The sequence below is a fragment of the Ooceraea biroi genome, chromosome 11 (assembly GCF_003672135.1).
Source record: "Ooceraea biroi isolate clonal line C1 chromosome 11, Obir_v5.4, whole genome shotgun sequence".
In the NCBI taxonomy this organism is placed as follows: Eukaryota; Metazoa; Arthropoda; class Insecta; order Hymenoptera; family Formicidae; genus Ooceraea; species Ooceraea biroi.
This window is the reverse complement of record NC_039516.1, coordinates 1905838-1925086: the sequence shown is the minus strand read 5'-3', so window position 1 is coordinate 1925086 and position 19249 is coordinate 1905838. Positions and strand designations below refer to the sequence as shown.

Below are 19249 nucleotides of genomic sequence, written 5' to 3'. Positions count from 1 at the left end.
GCCAACGCGTACTGCGATAACGTTTAACGTGCGCGCGTAACAAGTATCTAAATTTCATTCTTCTCAATTAAATTAAGTAATTAAACAGTTATGTAACTTTCTTCAGGTGCTCCACGTAGCAAACGAGTTACGTACGTTATACTGAAATAATGCAGTTTACCGCCGTAATATCCACCAGTGCATATAACAAAGCTAATTAAAATGATTTTAAACCGAGGGAAAACGGAGAAACAGAGGCCGGCAAATAATTGATCGAATAATGAAAAAAGAATGATATTTCAATGAATAAACGTTTTGAGGGTATAACAATTCGAACAAAACGCCCTCGGAATTAAATCGAATGTAGAACGTTTATGAAATAAATGCGCGTGACGGTAATATGAAATTTTACGAAAATCGAAAATCTCTGCTCGCCGAGGAACGCCGCGTTTCGTCTTTCCATCCGTTTCTCCTGTTAATGCTAATAAACTTTTCACTACGTGCGTCATTCAAAAAACACGGTGCTCGTTTTCAAAGGCACGTAACGTTCAGTGACTGGTTGCATCGACCCGCCGAATACTCGTTGGAAACTACGTACATGTCATACGGGGGAATATTTCGTCTCATTTGCGACGATATTGCTGCATACAGTAGAGCGTGATCGTGTATTTTCATTTCCCTCACTAAAATAGAATAACAATAGTGCGCCGGACGAGGGCAATCAAAGAGAATATACGCGGAAGCAGAAACATCGACATCCTACCTCTTTTCGCTAAACTCACACATAGCAGATTCACACGTAGTGATCTGCTGGTGAACAGAGGGGAGGATCGCGATACCGTGTGCTTGTTTTACGACTGTTTTACGTTTCCCGATCGACACCTGATAGCGATAATAAAATGCGTACGATGTGCGTATCGCGCGATCAACGACATGTTATCACGACGCGACGCAGATGCGAGAATCGCACAAAAAGAGTCCACGAGAAATTATATCCCGCGCAGGAGGAGGAGATCACGTCGATTTTCCCGCGTGTTGCAGCGTGTCGGCGACTTCCTCGGCGCGGTGAAAAGTTTTAGTAGGTTTCCAGTAACACGCGTGCTACTTGCCGCGACGTCGTAATTAAAGCCAGCTAATCAGGCATGAAATCGTATCAAAGTCTACCGTTAACGAGTAGAACAACTTCTGGTCTAGCCGTCTGGTCGCGTGACTGCCACCCACTCGGATGTATACACCCCCGGTCTCGTCTCCTTCTCCTGCCTTCTGTCTTTCTCTGTTTAAGCGCACGCACGTAGTAATGTAAAGTGCAACGGCAGCTGCACACTTAAGTTAATGAAACGAGCTACCGGGGGGTAACGCGGGCTGGCAGTACGAGACAAAAACTATCCGGCGCGATGTACGAATAAAATGCTTCTTGAATGCTTCTCGTAAACGTATCTTTCCGCGCACGATGATTTCCCCATTTCGCGCTCGAAAGAAACTCGAGCTTCGTCGCGCCGCACCGCGCAAAAACGACGGCCGATAAAGCGCACAAGGAAGCGATCGCGTTGATCGAAGACTCGATCGAAGACAGACAAGCAACGAGGAACTCGGGAGCAGGAGAGAGACGGGTCTCTGGTGCAGTGACTGAGACGAGCAAGAAGGGATTCGTTAACGCTAATTGCGGACAAATAAAATGGATCCTCTCGTCGCGGATCGTGGACACGCACGTGTCGATGTTGCAACTGGAAAATTTCAAACGACCGAGAGATTAAATTTCAGCCGGACGTATACACAACGTCTGCGACATGCGAATTAACGACACTCGTGCAAATTCCAAGGGAATACACGAGCCATCCCGGTGGTGGACAATAAATGCGGGTCACGGAAAATTCCCCGCGTGAGAGCACTCATCTCTCGGTGGTGATGCCGAGGTATTAATCCCGCCGACTAATTGTAATTAACCACCTTTACGGGAGACCGTTAAATTTAATGACGAGAGAAGCGCGCCAGGAGCGTATCCACGCTCGGCGAGAGGACTTGACATCGCATGACACTTGGATGCAGATCGGTCGGTGAGAATCGAGACGATAAAGCGAAAATAGAGAGATCTCGCGATCAAGGTGGATGATCCCGGGAACGAGATCTCTCGACGAGGGTACCTGAGCCACACATGGGCCGGGCTGCTCGCAACTGCATTGCTGTTTCGCTCGTTAGCAGGGCTTTCCATCCAGTTCGTTGTACGCGCTTTCCTGATTGGTCAGACACTGATCAGACGGAGGGTTGTGGATGCGCATGATTCGAGTGGCGATCACGTCCATCGTTTTACGCTCCTCAGCGCGTGATATCTCGCGCGCGATTGCGACTTCCAGAAAGTGTATTTCCGTCTTGCTTTCGATCTCTGATTTTCTTTCAAATTTTCTTCGAGTAACGCGAATTCAACGATTCTGTGCTTTACGGTATTCCTCCAGTTGGAAGCTCTGCACTGGGTTGCTGTTACACGCTGTGTGCTCCGTTCTCCAGCTTCCTTTGGTCCACGGATTCTTCATTAATTTAGCCGTTAGCGATAATTTGATTGAGCGTGCTTTTTATATTTTAATATTCAGCGTTGAATTGTATGATAATTAAGTCTTGGATTAAACTTCTGGAGGTTAAAATTAAACGAGGTATGTCAATAAAACATCAACTTTGAATTGATCACAGAATCCGTGAATGAAAGGGATGCACCCTATGCACTCGAGAGGAATATCGTAATCAGCCACGAGAAAAAGTCACATTGAGAAAATACGAAAGGTTCTGATGGCAGAGAAGACCAATATTTTTCTTTCGTACTTTTTTCTTACTTTCGTACTTTTTTTATCGTCGGATTATGACAACAGATAGACGATAAATGTTTTTCAATCGGCGAACGCTCAAAAATAAGTCCGAAAGTTAGTTTCCTGCCTGTTAATCTGCTGGAAATTTTACAGAGATGGAGAGAGGTTGAGGGAAATCACATCGGACGGGAGAGTCGCACACGCGCTGTGACGCAACATGCGACGTTAATTTCGTGTGCTTCGTTAGCAACTAAATAATTAATTACACGCAATTTTCCACAAGAAATCGCGTTATCAACTTTTGACGTTTTACCATAAAAAATTGAAATTGCAGTCTACGGACTCGCGGAAATTCTGTTACCATATATGTGGCACAACAAACTCCTATTGCTCAAATAAATGTTAATTATCGTCCTCACAAGCATCCTCTTAATTTTTCGTTTACCGAAAGTTCTCCCCTTTCTGCTACGTCTCATTTCACAACGAAGTAAAAAAAAACGTATCTCCCGTGTTCTCGCGGAAAGTCAATAACAAAAGATATTACACGGCAGGAAATATACATCTCGTGCGCGGTAAAAATCCATTAAACGGTGCACGGTTGGCGTGGGTCGAAAACCGGAAGTACGGCAACGGTGATGACGATGGCGACGACGACGACGGGGCAGGGAAATACCACTGGGAAAAGGAATAGCGTGAGAGAACGGGAGTCGGCGGATCCGCACGCGGCGAAACGTCAGCCGGCGATGTGGCCGCACGTACAGGGGTGGGTTTATTATAAGCGGCCTCGTTTTCCTTCATTTCGCAACACGGTCAACGCGGCGGCATCGCGTGGTGAAAAATAATTTGCACCTTTAATGGAACGCGGAACGTTCGTACGTCGCCGTGCCGAGCTTCGGCGTCAAGAAAAGACGCGCGCGCGACCGGCGATGACGACGAAGTCGTGCGATCCTTGATCGAGATATTAATATATGGTAGAAATCCTTTTGCGACTCCTAGAAATAAACCTCGAGACATTTGCATACAAGGCAAGTAACACGCGTCCGCGCGCCCGCGTACCGCGATGCCTTATCCACGAGCGAGTATTAAAAATGTCAGGCACTTCCGTGCGTTCATAAATTCCGGCGGATTCGGGCGAGCGATCGGGGGCGAATCGTAGGGTGCGATTAGCCCCTTTCCCGAGAACCTTTTTCGTTGAGAAAGGTCGATAGCGTATCGATCGCGCCACCGATGTCGACGACCGGCCAGTAGGTGAAAACACGTCAGTCCTAGTTAAAGGGCTGGTTCAGGGATCACGTGGCCCTTCGCAGTCTCTCGGGGGAGCGACAGGATATAGAAGGTTTTCTACGTGTATTTGACGTACACGCATATGCGAAACCCGAAAGAAGCTGTACTTGTTGCTGTCGCGAGCCTCCACATGTTCCGCGAGTCGCCGCGCCGATATCCGGAATTTTGAGTTTGAGGGTGCTGAGATCCAGCGCAACGGGAGTAGGAATCGAGCGTGATCGTGTGAACAGGTCTGTGCACTTACGATATTAAAACTGGATTCCTCGCTGCGAGACCGCGAACTTTCCTCACACCTCCTTCTTCCTCACGTGCGTCCCCCGAGAGACTCTAAACGCGTTAAATTTCAGATCGAGAGATACCGTTGACTAACTAATTTAGAAACGTGCCCGCTGCGAACGGCTAGCAGATGAGAAAAAAATAAAAACGAACTCGAAACTTCACGAAGAAAATTTCGTTGTGCTTTTTCTCGTTCGCCCGGAAGTCCCTCAGCATCTTCCAGAGAGTCCCACGTGACGCTTGCCCGATTTTCTTGTCTCGAAAGAAATTTCCGACGTTGAAATAATTCGCGAGGCACATGGATCTGCGTGGAGCACGGGTCGAAACGTGTAGGCGTTGTGCCAGCAGCGGATTCGACGAGTTCTCAGAGACGCACTCAATTAAAAGTTGGTCCTGTCGTTTGTGCCCAACGGCGAGCAGAAGTTGGCAGCGGCTCACGCCGATGATGGCGACGCGTCGCTTTTTTCATGCTCGAGTCGAGGATCGCGATCTCGTTGAGAAATGCGACGATGGAAACCTAGCCAATCTTAAAATTTCGCGTTATCTCGATTACACGCGACTGAATTTTCGCAAATGAATTGAGACGCGCTGTTGGAAATCTCGCTGACGCGTCCCACTTCCTCGCCGCTATATTCCTCAGCGTTTTATCCCCCGGTATTCTTCCCGCCGATACAATTTCCGTCTACCTCTCGCGCGGAACGTTCACTTCCGCTATTAAACCGCTCGATTTCCACGTCGCGCGAAATCCGCCGCTCGTGAAATTGGCAGACGATCCGTCCTCGAGATCCGATCCGAGCTCGACCGATAGAGCTTCCTCTATTCTCTCTTCCCCCCAGCAAGCACAGTTTTGGCAGTCGCATCGCCGTTTAGCGAGTGTCACGCGGTGAAGAGCGGGCTGTGCCACTTTCGGGCGGATGTCTTTTCTCAGCCTTGCGATAGAAATCATGGCGCGATCGGAACGCATGTCATGCTGGCGTTCGAAGGAACGATAGGAGCGAGTGAACGAACAGCTGATCGGAGCTCATGAATCGATCATATTACGACGACCAATGAATCAGGACGGATGTTCCGCGTGCGGATATTCCCGTGCGGTTTCGCAGCGCGCGGCGGAACTCGGATCTTCTGTTCGCTCCAACACGGCGACACCGATATAACTGTGTATATATATATGCGTCAAACGATATTCTCATATCCCGTATAATGTGTATATGTATATATACACACACATACACACGACTGCATACGTCAGAGACATGCGACTTCATCATATCTACCGCAAATCGAGCGGACTCGGCTGTCGTCACTTACCGTACGGCAGCTCCAGCCGACAATCGATCAGAAGCGAGTGGCCGGTCGGCTTCTTCTTTGTACCGATCACCTCGGAACCCCTCTGCTCCAGCTCCATATCCAGGCCGACCCACTGGCCAGTAGTCTCCTGAAATTGAGGACATCGTTGTTTAATCATCGAGGGGACTCTCTTGCCTTTCTGGTCACGCGTAGCCCGCGATTATTGCGTAACGTTACTACTCATAATTCTTCGTTACCGCCACTGTTGGAGTCATGTGTGTGACCAGAAAGGAAACTTTCGCGTATCCGCTCGCTCGCGGAAACGCCACCCGCGCACGTTTGCATAAAATATAATGAATTAATTAATACCCGCCGTTACTCGCTGCACGCTTTCAAGAGTTGTCGGTGGGGAGAAATAATTCACTCGAAATAATCTCTCTTTTCCTCCCTCTTTCTTTCTCGTATCATATTCTCTCTGTATCTTCCTCTCGCGCTCTTCCTCTTTCGTATTCCGGTTTCGTCCGTGTTTCACCTCTCGAGAGCAGGTGCAATTATCAGATACGAGTATTCACGATAATTTGCGTACCGAAGCAACCTCGTCGAAGCTGTATTCTTGGCGTGACACTGCGCGAGGGAGGATGGCTGCAACTTTACGTTATTGCGACGAGGGATGATGTATTTCGCGAACGTGCAGCATGCAATTTATGCACCGGCAGCGCGGAGACGTCTGTCACGTCGCTCTTTGAAGGAAAGAAACGCGTTAGGAGAAGAATATTCGATCTTTCTGGCTCCGTCACTCTATTTTCCGAGATGAGCAGTCGGACGAAAAATCGCGCGCAGGTCAGACCAAATACGGTAAATCCGGGGAAAATTTGACAAAGCACGAAATATATGCGAGTCGGAACTGGCGGCCGGCAAAGCTCGATATATCGCACATTGTTATCGCGCGTTCAAACGAAACGCAACTCCGACGATTTTGGTAGCTGTCCCGGCGCGATTTCCTCGTTCGGAAAAGCTTCCAACCGACGAGCCGTTTCTCGAGTTACTTGCAAGTTTCGCAATTGCAGTTGCGAAATATCCTTAACAAGTCGACGCGGAGGCATAATGTGAACTCAAGAGCAACAAGGAAGACCCGACGAGCAACTTGTATCTCTCGCGGCACTCTCAGCGATGATTTAACGGTGGAAAACTTCCTCGCTCTTCGCAAACACGTGCCGCACTTTGACGTCGCCGAAGAAAATACTACAGCATCCACCAGTATCAGAAGTGGAAAAGTGTTTCGCGAAAACAAGATACAAATCCCCGTGGCGACTCGAATTGACATGTTTGTTCCGAAAAATTCGGCGAGAATTACGATGGAAGAGCGGTTGTGGCCAAATCTCGATGATGCGTAAAGAAAACATCAAAGTAATGCTACTCCCACGTCGCCGAGTTACGTCAGTCCGCAAAATTTAACGTTGTTATCCAGTTATTTATCGCGATGAATTAATTTTTTAAAAAAAGAAGAAAGAAAGAGAGAGATAGGAAGAATTATACAACTTGGTACAACTTGGTACAATAGAAATCAATCTCACGATGAATACCGGATCGCTGAGGCCAATAGAAATGATTAGCGGGGTTATCATAATTGTAATCGTTCCGTTCCTATCTTGCGGCATAGAAAATAATAGAAAACACGGCGATATTTTTACGATCGATACGTAAATGGTAGCAGATGGAAATTGCAAGAGATTATTCCGATACCGGCACGTGATCTCAATTGGTCAGACTCGACGCCGAGATATAATCGGCTATTATTGGGGGTAAGTTGTGCATTTTGCCCGTGGAAATCAATAGACCGTTAAAGATCAAACCGGCCATCCGGCGTCCGAAAACACCGACGCGACGGTCTGACTTCACTTGTGCGCATCGTTTATGAGAGGACGCCACGAGATCGGAGTACCGATTTACTTTCCACCCACTGACACGAATCTCGCCCCTTCGAAAAATTGCTCCCGTTTCACGTAAATGTCACGGGTGTTATAAATTTCCCGTGGACGTTTCTCCGGCCTTTCTTCACGCGTAGAATTCCAACCGCCGGACAGACCGGCAAATGAATTTTTCATCATTATGGAAAAAGTTACAATTCGTAATTTCCTTCGTCGGGATTCGCGCAGGGGTTCATCGAGGATGAAGCACAAGCCGATGACGTCGCGGTCGACTCTGCTGCTGCTGCTACTGCTGCTGGTGGTGCTAAAATAAGAAACGCAGCGGTTCGGGAGTACTGTTGGGTGGCCGTTCGTTCCAGTTAATTCCACCCTCTTACGGTGCTTCTGGGGGGAGACTCGAATTAGGTTAGCAGTGACGGGAATTGGTGTGACGCACAGTTTCGCCCCTACTTTTCCGGTTTCAATCTGTTTCCTCGCAGACGGGTCCAATTAGCGTGCCTATCATGTGGGAAAGCATAAGGAAGCGGAGATACGCGCTTGTCCCTCTTCTTCTCGGTAAGTGGATGGATAAAGACGCACCGATCGTCGACCGATCGATCGCGATCGCTTTAAGGAGAGCCCAATATGCACTTCTATCGAGCATCTAAAGAAGGATATGATTTCCCAATGACGTTGCCTCGGAGAAAACGAGTTTTCACGCAATTTACTGGCTCTCACGGTGGCACCTCTCATCCTCGCCGACACCGGAGCAGGCACAGAAAGCGCCCCTTCGTACCTCGATAAGACGGGGAATATTTTTCATTCGGCAGCGTCGACGTGAGAGGAACGTGCGATCGGCTAACGAGATGATTGTAAAAACACGCCCAGTCCATCGTACCGCCGCTGGTTATTATTTCGCCGAGAAAACTGTCGGCTTGACACCATTTATTTTCCCCCGCGTGATAAATAGCGGGATGTTGCGGAAAGCTCGTCGGCTGTCGGCGGACGCGTCATTAGACCGTGCCTCCATGCGAACGCACGCGATGCTGATGCACCGACGTGTATGCATGGAAATGATCGTTGATAGCCGTCCCTTGTCGCCCTTCCGCGTGATTATTCCGCGTTTCTTTTGCGCGAGATCCTTCTCTCGCTCAGCGCGCGGATTGTCATTTTTCAATCTCGTTATAAGGAAAAGAAAAGCGCCCGGCGACGACGAGAAAAGTTCGTGACGATCGCGCAGAGGAGGTCAACAAGCACTCGCGACTATTTGCAGGTGACGGCTAATTGCAAACGAGCGTCTGCGCGAGATCCACGGGATCGTCGGAAAACATTTCATAATTAATACTCGAGTGAGCAGGAATCTTATTATCGTAACAGTACTAACTGTTTATTTTTGTCTTGTCTAAATGTATGATTTATTCGATTCTGCAAAACTAGGAAAGCGCGACGGGAAAGCTCGAGTGGAAATAATAAACGGGATATTGTTTCGCGAGCGATAACAATTTTCTTAATTGTTCACTCGTGTTTATGGATCCGCTTGATATCGCAAGTTGCCAAACGGTTACCCGCGCAACAGGAGCAAATACGGGCGATTTATCTCCATGACGTTTTATGACGCTTTATGACGTCGCGATATTTACATAACGAGGGGCGATCGGGCCGCCACGCCGATGGCTATTTATTCAATAGCACTGGACCTTCACATACTTGTTTGCGTATCCGTCACGCGACGATGACGATGGACGCTTCGATTTTTCCGTGCAAGGAGAGGGTCGCTTGCCGATAAAAGCCGGCTCAGCTTGACTCGACCCTCAGCTTGATCTCTCGGCCCTTCTACAATACGATTCGCGATGGTCAACGGTTACCGCCAATCGCCAATGGTTACCGTTCGTCAATTCCACAGGTCAATAAAACAGTCGGCTACATCTAGACAAAGCCCTCAACTGAGCCGTCGTCTACTCCCTCGGTCGAAAGCAAACAGGTAAGCCCTCATTCAGCGGTCAATCGCTACGATCCCACGAGATGTCCTAACTCATGGAGGTATCCTCTCATTCTGCTCCTGACACACGCGCCGAGAATACTCGACCACGTGTCTACGATCACGACGTGATTCCGATCGGATTAGAGAGACGACAGACACGGAAGGCGGAGGAGGAGCGATGGGGGAGGAAAAGGTAAAAGCAGAGACGACGACGACGACGACGACAACGTGCGATCGATCGACGGACTCCATCCCGAATGCTCGACATTATCCTGAAGCCACACCATCACCGTCCCCTCGAAAGTACGATCGTCCATCAGTCTGAAATGCTCCATGGATCACAAAGATGATCCCGGGATCCTTTTTCCATCAGTTGGTTTTCGAGCCCGGCTGCTGCTTCTCTCACGTTACACAAGGTTGGATATAGGCGCGCAAGGTCTCTTCGTTTCCGCCTCTTTCCCGCCACTACTGCCAAGTAAATCGACGACGGTGGTCTCGTTCGTGTTTTCTCGTCCCGGGTTATAGCGGAAAATGTCAGGGAGCCACTTAAACGGACCGTCGATTGATTTTCCGGCGTCCGATAAACCCGAGAAGATAAGGAAGAATCCATGCCGTCGTTGTCGTCGTCGTGACTTTTGCGGGAAAGAAAGCGCGAGGAAGGAAGAGACGGAGATTCGAGTCGTTAATGAAAATGCAAATCACGAAGAATAAATCGTCCGTGGCGAGAAGCGCCATTCGAAAACGGAGGAATCTGTCTCTCCTCTTGGACAGGGTCGAACGGAGATATGCGCGCGCGGCGCGCTATTAATCAGCGCCTCGCGAATTAAAGCCAGCACCAGGCGGCGGAGACGAAACGAGGGCTCATGTGAACGCTCGTAAATCAGCCACCGAAATTCATCTTCACCACGAGAGAGAGAGAGAGAGAGAGACGTGCTGATGCGAGGGCTTGCGTATCTTTCGCGCATGAGAGCCGAAATTTCACCACGACCGGATCACGCCGACACACGGATCACGGTGTCGTGACACACGAACGAGATCGTGTGGAAGCTGCCAGTCGACGGAGACGCTGTCAACGTCGCCAAAGTGCACGTAGACACTTCACGCTGACAACGCGGGACAATAAGATCAGCGTTGTCATCAGAACAGGCATGGCGATTCATGTTCCGATCGTTTTGATCGGTTCAGGCGGGGCGGGAAATGCTGGATACCGAATGTATCTCTAATGCGTATCAAATTGGCGGTATCCGGTGCTCGCGTGCCATTTTATGAATATTTGAAGCTCCAGCTGACCCAGATCCTCCTCCTCCTCTTCCTTTTTCTCACGAGAAGGCAATCTGACCTCTCGCGTTGGTACTTCGGGGCTCGTTTATCTCGTTCAGCCTCGCTTTCTTCTCTCCCACGCGTTTCTTCTCACCCGATCAAGCACACGTTTGCGTGTATCGTCTTCGTCATCTTTCTCTCGCCCGCTCACCCCTCATCCGCCCTCGACCGAGTCACCGAATCACGCTTTTCGCCCGCGTTGCCCCTTCGTCGCGCTGGCTTTCTCCGAGTTCTTTCACATACCCATGACCGCGCGTGCATTTGCCATCTGCTTTTTCACTGCTTCGCCCTGGGCGCTTTATCTTCGCGAGTGTCAGCGCGAGGTACGTCGATCGCCCGACCAGAAACGTGGAAGAACGATTTATAGTGTGATTCCCCTATTGTTGCCACAATCGTGCCGTTTAAAGCGGAAAGCCGAGCGAGAGGACTTGGCCACGGGAACGTCTTGACGCCTCTCTCGTCGTCAGATAAAAGGCGACATCGTCGCTTTTGTGCTCTCGCGCTCGCGGCTCGTAGATCACACGGTCGTCGGCTTCTGGTCTCGTATAGGTACAGCGTAATATTTCACAGATCCGCGCGGACGCAAGAACGTAATGGATACCGGCATAAAGGATATAACATTGCCGCGCGAACACGCCGTTTCGTAGGTGTGAATGAGAGATCGTTAGCGCGACGAGTAGCAACCCTCTTCGAACACCGTCGTGCCGGGCGTCTTTTGAACGAAAAAAAAGCACGGATGTCTTTCAGACCCTCCGTCAAGGTCGTTGCCTTTCGCGGAGTTGACATGCATGTGGTGTGCACGTAGCATAATGCTTGCCATAAAACCGCCGTCGACCCACGTCGCCCACTCGGTTTCCCCGAATGTTTCATTGAGCGTCGCGATTTGGCCGGGCGCCAAGTGACGTCACAGAAGAGGATCCGAGTATTGGCGATAGTGATGGCGATGTCGTGGTCAGGAACGACGAGGGATAGGGAGCTGGCGACGCCGCGCGTCGCGGCGGCAATTTTCCGGACCTCGACAGAACGCGGCGGATCGCGCGATCTCCAACCCTCCCCGAGAGAAGATCATTTCTTCTTGTCACATGGCTGATTTTTGTGTGTATTTTTATACCTTACTAACTTTGGTCACAGGAGGAGAGCATGCAAACATCGCATTTGGCCATCGCGATTTTCCAGCGGAAAGATTTCAGCAGCTCCGCAAAAGGGACGCTTCGGGGGTAACAGCAGCAGTCAAGCGCATATAAAAACACGACCATGTACTTGCGCGTGACTGAGTTGCATCGCTGTCCGTAAGATGAGTCCGCTCTCTAATTTAATTCTCCCAACTCCTCCCACCGAAAGATGCTGCAGCTGCAGTCCGTGCGGAAAAAGCAAACAAGCCTGTCTGACTACAGTCCGTCCTCTTGCACTGTTTCTACTTGCACTTACGCGTGCTATATCTCTGACCATCTGTATCTCTCGCGGTAAGTTTTTTCACATAAATTATCCACATTTTCAATAACGCAATTAACGCAGTAGTCAAATTTCGATCGGAGAATTTGGAGAATTAGTGCGCGTTTCAATTGAAGATTTTTCTTTCAAGGAAGAATCCTCTCGCGTGATTTATATTGCCGATAATGTGGTGACTCGGTGCCACCGCGAATGGAACAACGCGGGATTGACTTTAAGGCATCCCGGTGATCGCCCATGGATTTGAATAACAAGAAGGAAGAACAAAAGAACGGGAGAATCGCACCTTCTGAGTCGCGCATGACTGGCTCCTGTCTGGCCGTTTAAAAGAACGACTGCGCGCCCCAAAGAGTTATTATTCTCGCCAGAGAAAGGATGGTTCTATCAAATGAGCAGATATCTCGCGTTTTCGCCCCCGCGCGGCGCCAGCCAGCAACCCCCACGATAAGGCATTCGGGCAATTTAATTAGCGGAAATTCACTTTTGTCACCGTATACGAGTGCAGTCGAGCGCGCCACGAGCAAATGAAGACAGGCGGATAAAAAAAGTAGGATCTCCCGGAGGAAGAAATCTCGGGAAAGCTCGCGAAAGGAGCAGAAGACACGTAGCGATATCAGGCTGACGAGGAAATGGACCTTAATCTCGCTTTCGAGTCTCTCATGATTTCTCATCCGTAAGACCGTAACGGAGAGAGGAGCAATCTCTCCCCTCCCTATCTCTCCCCGAGCACATCAATTTGTCGTATGAGTTGCCAAGTGGGATGTAATTTGTGTTACGCGAATCGACATTCCTAAGTGCCGGCAACTCGCTTTCCCGAGAGCCTGAAAGAGAGATAGAGATTCAGAGAGAGAGATAGTGTGTTTCCGATGGAAACGACGATAAGAGAAATTAGGTCCCCGTGGTCGCCAATTATATCTAATTATATGCACTAATCATGAAAGCAGCGTGTCTCGTAAATGTATCTTTGAAAGAGTAAGAGAGAGGAGGAGCATGTAAGAGAAGAGCACAGTAAATCGTCATCACCATATCAATCTGCATGTGTTATTTGTCCAGTAATGTCAGCAACGTAAATCGTGTGTTAATCACCGTATTCTTCCGAATACAATGCGTTTCTCATGCGGCTGTGATTGCGTTTGCGATCGGCGAATTGCGCGAGGACCCCCGTCGCTCCGTACGAATGGTCATCGCACCACCTTCGCGGATTCAATTTGTACGCGAGCGACATAATATACCGATGAAATTGCGCTCCACGATCATCGGTCACGCACCGGATGCCGATCGATTGCGTCACGTACTCGCCGTTTGTCGTCCTCCCAGCTACCGAATTCATAGCAACGGATCTCCGAAAAAAAGAATCTCGCGCGAAATTCCACCGTCATGGGGGATGATGACGAGCATTAGCTGACGAATGACGCGTGGCCGTCGGAGGATCATTCGATTATTTCGCCGCCAGAAACCGTCGGCCAGCGCCGGTAGCGTGCCAGATAGTAATTGGTTTTGGTTCGTTCGACGCTGCAAATACTCGTCGAGTTTCATTTCACGCACAAAGCCGCGTGCTGCCCGTCGAAAAGAGATGGTGGAAGGATTCGACTACGGAGTGGCTCGGGGGTGAAGATTCCTGTGAACGGATTCCGTGGCGGATCGTTACGTGCGAGGAGTGCTCAAGGAACCGTTTGCGGACCGTTATCGCCGTATACGACCGGGCTTCTTTAAGAATGACCGACCTCCGCCTTTACGATGGGGAATAAATGCAGACGGAACGAGACGGACCCCGACGGACGTATCGACTTATCGCATGGAATACTTGTTGCTGCCACCGAGCTGCGACGAGTGACAGCGGTATCGCGAATTTCCCCGATCGCTTTGCCGTCGCGACGGTGGAAAGAAAGAAGGAGAAAGGTAAGAGAAGCGTATTATTTGAGTGTATAGAGAATGCAGCGGGTTGGTGTACCGTGTCGGTGGTGCTGGCTTGCTGTGTGTTGCTGTTGGTGTCACGCATATCGGGCGATGTGTGTCGTTCAGATTGTTGGTGCAGTACCGCTGTACGATTTAAGTTGCACTGATTTCTCGTTACCTCATTCATATAGGGCACCTCTGTCAGTGGCAGATAGTAATAGCCGAGAGAGCGGTCCCACCAGAATCCTTTGCACCACACTTCCACCACGAGCCCGGCATTCATGTCATTCGTTTCGCTGTGCAACAAACAAATTCCATTAACATTATGTTGTACCTTGTCACGAAGAAACATTCGCTCGTAAGCGTAAACAACGATGATTTTTACGAACTTTCAGCCAAGCAACTTGTGTACGTCCGCGTGGGAGTAACCGAGAACTCTCTGGCGCCGAAAACCGCACGGTCGAGCGAGCTGAGATCAAGAACAGTGTATCCTTTATTTTAATGGCTGACATTCAGCCAAAATAGACTCGTTTTGGTAATACACTTAACAGATGAGATCAGAGTCGTAATGGACTGAGGATTCTCATTCCGAACAAAAGGAAGTTTTTCTAGCTGTGATTTTTGTGCGAATTTTACAAGCTCCCGATTTTAACCGGAAAATTCGCGAACCGGCTAGCAGAGAGGATGTATTTCATCGAACTCCGTTAAACAACCGTATGATTAGTCTCGGATCCCTTTAGATGCACACGAATCGCTGGCTGTCCTGAATAGTATACTGCCAGTATACACGCGATAGTTCGCCGTGTTTTCGAGGAGCGTAACGCCGTAATATATAACTGCTAACGAGAATTTTCAGATTGCTCCAGAAACGTGAAAACTTTACGGCAATTTTATGAGTTCTTTCACCGGCATCTAACAAATGTTTGCGTAAAAATTCATCATGACTTACAAGAGGAAGTCTTGTTCCCAGCATGGATTGGCCCCTTTCACAGTGACTGTTGTCGACTTGACATTCTCTAGCTTCAGTGTTACGTAAGAGTTGAGTTGATCCGCTGGAATTACATTCAACAATTCATGTTTTCGCCAGGCTTTTAGTTCAGCTTCAGCTGGACTTTATAACGATATAATTGGCAGATTACAAGACTACGTACTCTTTATATACGAGCGAAATACGAAACGTTACGCCAAATAATGACGGTGAAACGTATTTAACGTCGCGATTAAAATACATACACGTATTTATTGTCCTAAATGAAATCATCTGAGTTACATGCCGATAAAATATCGCGATTTAACGGAATCCTATAAAACGCAAGATATACCAGTGAACGGGGCGCTGTTTTCTGTGCAATTTAAGAGCGATCCTGATGGCATCCTCGCCCGGTTTATGTGTTTGAGAACGAGTGCACGAGAGGAGGCACGTACTGCTAAGTTCCAATAAGTTCCACCCTCGCATCTGTAGCCGCCGTATACGCTCTCCCCCCTCTCTCTCTCTCTCTTGGTAGCAACTTCGATAAGTCGCGCAAAAAGTAAGAGCAAGATTTTACGAGCTACGTTTCGGACGCAGTAGTGCGTCACCCTCGACATTTTACGAGACTCGAAGTAAGTTTGTCTGCGAACTACGTGCGAGGGTCGCGTAGTTGCACGATGTCACCTCTCGGCATGGCAAAAGGGAGAATGGATATTAATAAACAATTGGGCGCGGCATAAATAGAGCTTAGCCAAACGTGAGAATAACGCTCCCGCCTGACCTGAGAAGCCGCCAGATGTGGGACAAATCGAACAAGTCGTTTGCGTGATCAGAGTAAGTCCCGTGGCGGATATTCGCGTCTCCCACAGACTCGAGGAAACGTCTACCCGACAGTAAACTCGACAATCTACGTAGGTAGAGAAGCCTACGTCGCTCGAATTCGCTCGTGATAAGCCGGGCGAGTTAATGGGAGTGAATTGCGGTCGGGGCATTAGGTAAATAAATTCATGAGACTGGATGCATTTGCGCTCGCAATGCGAATGTGCGGACGTTATCGTTACGTTTCAATCTCGCGACATTGCGTGAAATAATGGTCTTCATAAGTCCGCGGCGTACAATGCCGTGCACGTCATGAGCGGTTGAATATTAAAAGTGCATAAAACAAGCGGGGAAACGGAGACTGCCAAGGTTACGTTCGTCAACGTGGGATTAATCGGCTGTACGCGCATGACGTGTATAGATTCAACGTCCTTTCGCGGCTCTATTAAACTTATTGACTTACTCTCCGACCGATAAAAAATTCCGGAAGTATCGCAACGGATTCTCGAACGCGCGAAGTATCATCTCTGTTTTCCGCATGCGGTTCTTTACGTCTCCTCGTATAGAAAAGTGATTTCGCTATAAGCGGAACGTCGCGACATTCAGCTCGCACATAATCTAAGAATTGGAGACGTTCCAACCGCGAGCTGCAATAAATTGTCCGCGAACTTGAAAAGCGAGGCGAAGACGTCGCTTCTGCGGCTCGTCTTGATCGCGTTTTCGAGTTCACGTTGGCGCACACACTCTGGCTGGAGTCAATATTTCGCTCGTATATGTTTGAGAGCAATCAGAGAGCAAATCAGTTAAGCGGACGAGCCCTGAAATTGCCTCCTTCGCGCGCCGTAACTTCTCCTATTCTTTCTTCTTTACATGATACGAACCATCCTCGCAAACGAACCGCGCCTTCTTCACTGCAACAGAAAGAATAAGGGCAAGATTAGAGAGTGCGAGAGCTCGAGCAATTGTGGATAACATTTTTTATACACATTTACAAATTCTTGAAGCAATCTGAACCTGATTCGTGTAATGCACTCGGAAAAGCAAACGGCTGCAATCGCAGAAAGGTTTACCGTTGATTGACCTTTTTGTGCGGTTATATTTGTCGCGCGTATGCGGTAATCATTACACCAGTGATATCGTACATGTAGCTACCGGCATTTTAGCGCGAATTATCGAGCTATGTAATTACCGCGATTGCGCCGATTACGTTTAATAAGATTCAAATAGCCATGTAGGTCAAGCGATGTAAAATCATCCGTGCACGCTCCCCGTAATTACCCGCGATACGTCACTTACGCGTACGAACTTTCAAATTGAATTTTTGTCAGGGGAAAATTTAACTCGCCGGAGGTTTCGCACCCTCAGCTTTCACGCGTGTGTTGAGACCTGCTTCGTGCGCGCCTATCGACTTTTCCGTCAATTACCTATAAAGGTCGCATTCCGCAAATACATTACAGATACCCCGCGCGAGGAAAACGATCCAAGTGTTAACGGAACCGCTGGAGTTTGACAGTGCTCTTCCTCGAAGCGGTCAGTTTTATAGAAAGGTCACGGAACAACCTTGTTTATAAGGATGCACAGACGCAGACGTGCGGACGAGCGCAGCCTCCAACCTGTCGGATAGCGATTCGAAGCGTTGACCTGTACTAATAAATGCCACGCAATATTTGCCGAAGCTTACACGAATGAGTAACCGCCCTTAGATTAGATTTATAGGATTTATCGGGGCATTTATATCGTAAGAAAAGTGTCCGGAGAGCGTGCCAGAATAGCGGGATGCGTAACAGATGATTGGGGTGGTGAGACACTGATAATGAAGCGGGTCAGCCGTGTATCCGCAGGTCACAGTTCATAGAGGAGCTTTCCCCGCTCGACAGACGCGCTCTTCTATTTTGCGCGCGTCCGCGTCTCGCGCGATTAATTAAGAGAGGGAAAGGCAGCGAGAGGGTGAAAAAAGAAGAGACAAAAAAAGAGAGAGAGAGGGACAGAGAGAGTCTGCGGCTGCAGGAATATTCTCGTCGCCGTTATAAAATTGTCGAGCGCAGGAATGAGCTAACGCTGATGTCATGCAAACAGGAGGGAACCCTACAGGCGACGTACAGGCAACGTGAGTGGCGAGTACAACTATTACATCCACTTCTCTTAACCGAGAGGTCGAGTGCGGTTGCCTAACAGGTGCAGGTGCACATTCGGTGGTTTCTCTCTCTCTCTCTCTGCTTTCCTCTTTTCCTCTCTCGTTTACCACATAAACTCTTCTTGACAAATTAATTGTTCTCGCTCACTTAAAAATAATTGAACTCACATGCATGGCGCGCTATTCGTCTGCGTCCGCGTCTTGGCAGTCGGCCAGATTACGATTGAAATCCGATACGCAACGAGAGAAAACCGCGGGGCAACTGGCTCGTGTAAAATCGACGGAAAAAGCGCTCAATGAAGCAGCAGCGAGTGTCGACAAACGCGTATGTGTGCCGCTCGCGCCGGAGACATCGATATGCCCGGTAATTGCGTTAATCCCGATCCCGACGAGACGTGTATCCAAACAGATGGTCACATCTGGATGCTTCATCCACCGGCACCGTCACTTGAACTTTCCTCCTCTCAGCGGCGTGAAAGGAAAAACGAAACTGAGCGTCATCGGGAAAATGCGCGTAGCCGTAAAGCTAGACGAAGCGTCGTATCAAAGTTACATCCCGCGAATTGATAGCTCCGGGGTGACGACGCCGTACATAACGGGAGACACGGGGATGATGATGCTGCCACCACCGCTGCTGCTGCTGCTGCTGCGCGTGTAGGCGGAGGATGCATGCGCGAGAGGAAAGAAAAGTGAAACAATGACGTCAGCTTTAACGCTTCAGCTGCGATCTTTTGCCTTCGAATAACTCGAGACAATGGACGCCCTGCATATGAATACGTGCCAAGACCGGGGGTTGCTATCACCGTGTCTCGCACACGCGCGCGGAACTCACTTTCCGCTGGCGCGCATTCTATGTGCGGCCCGTTCCTTTTGTATGGCGCGTACACGTGCGGCGGATTCTACGCGCGCATGTGGAGCTGCGACACGTCACTTACTTTTCATCCTGCGGCGGTTTCCTTCGGCGAGACGACGACCGACGCCGACGTCGCCGTGCCGCCCCTGGATGCAGAACGATAGCGACGGCAGCGGGGAAGTAAACGGGGGTAAACGGGATGGAAAAGCCGAGGGCGAGCGTGCTCTTATTTATAGGCTCCAGGCTGCGGCATTAGAGGTGATATTTACGCGGCGCGCGTAAGCGCGATATCTTATCGC

At 49.2% G+C, this 19249-nt stretch overlaps 1 protein-coding gene across 4 annotated transcripts in view; it reads right to left on the bottom strand.

Moving 5' to 3' along the window:
- The window catches only part of LOC105274476, a 96581-nt gene that overhangs the window by 65172 nt on the left and 12160 nt on the right, over nt 1-19249 (bottom strand). For all 4 annotated transcript variants that reach the window (XM_026973945.1, XM_026973946.1, XM_026973947.1 and 1 more), the window contains exons 2-6: nt 16845-16874; nt 15124-15226; nt 14230-14470; nt 5643-5769; nt 2121-2210 (exon numbers count right to left, since the gene is read on the bottom strand). In XM_026973945.1, coding sequence (XP_026829746.1) covers nt 2121-2210; nt 5643-5769; nt 14230-14470; nt 15124-15226; nt 16845-16874 — 591 coding nt within the window. The remainder of the gene's footprint in view (nt 1-2120; nt 2211-5642; nt 5770-14229; nt 14471-15123; nt 15227-16844; nt 16875-19249) is intronic.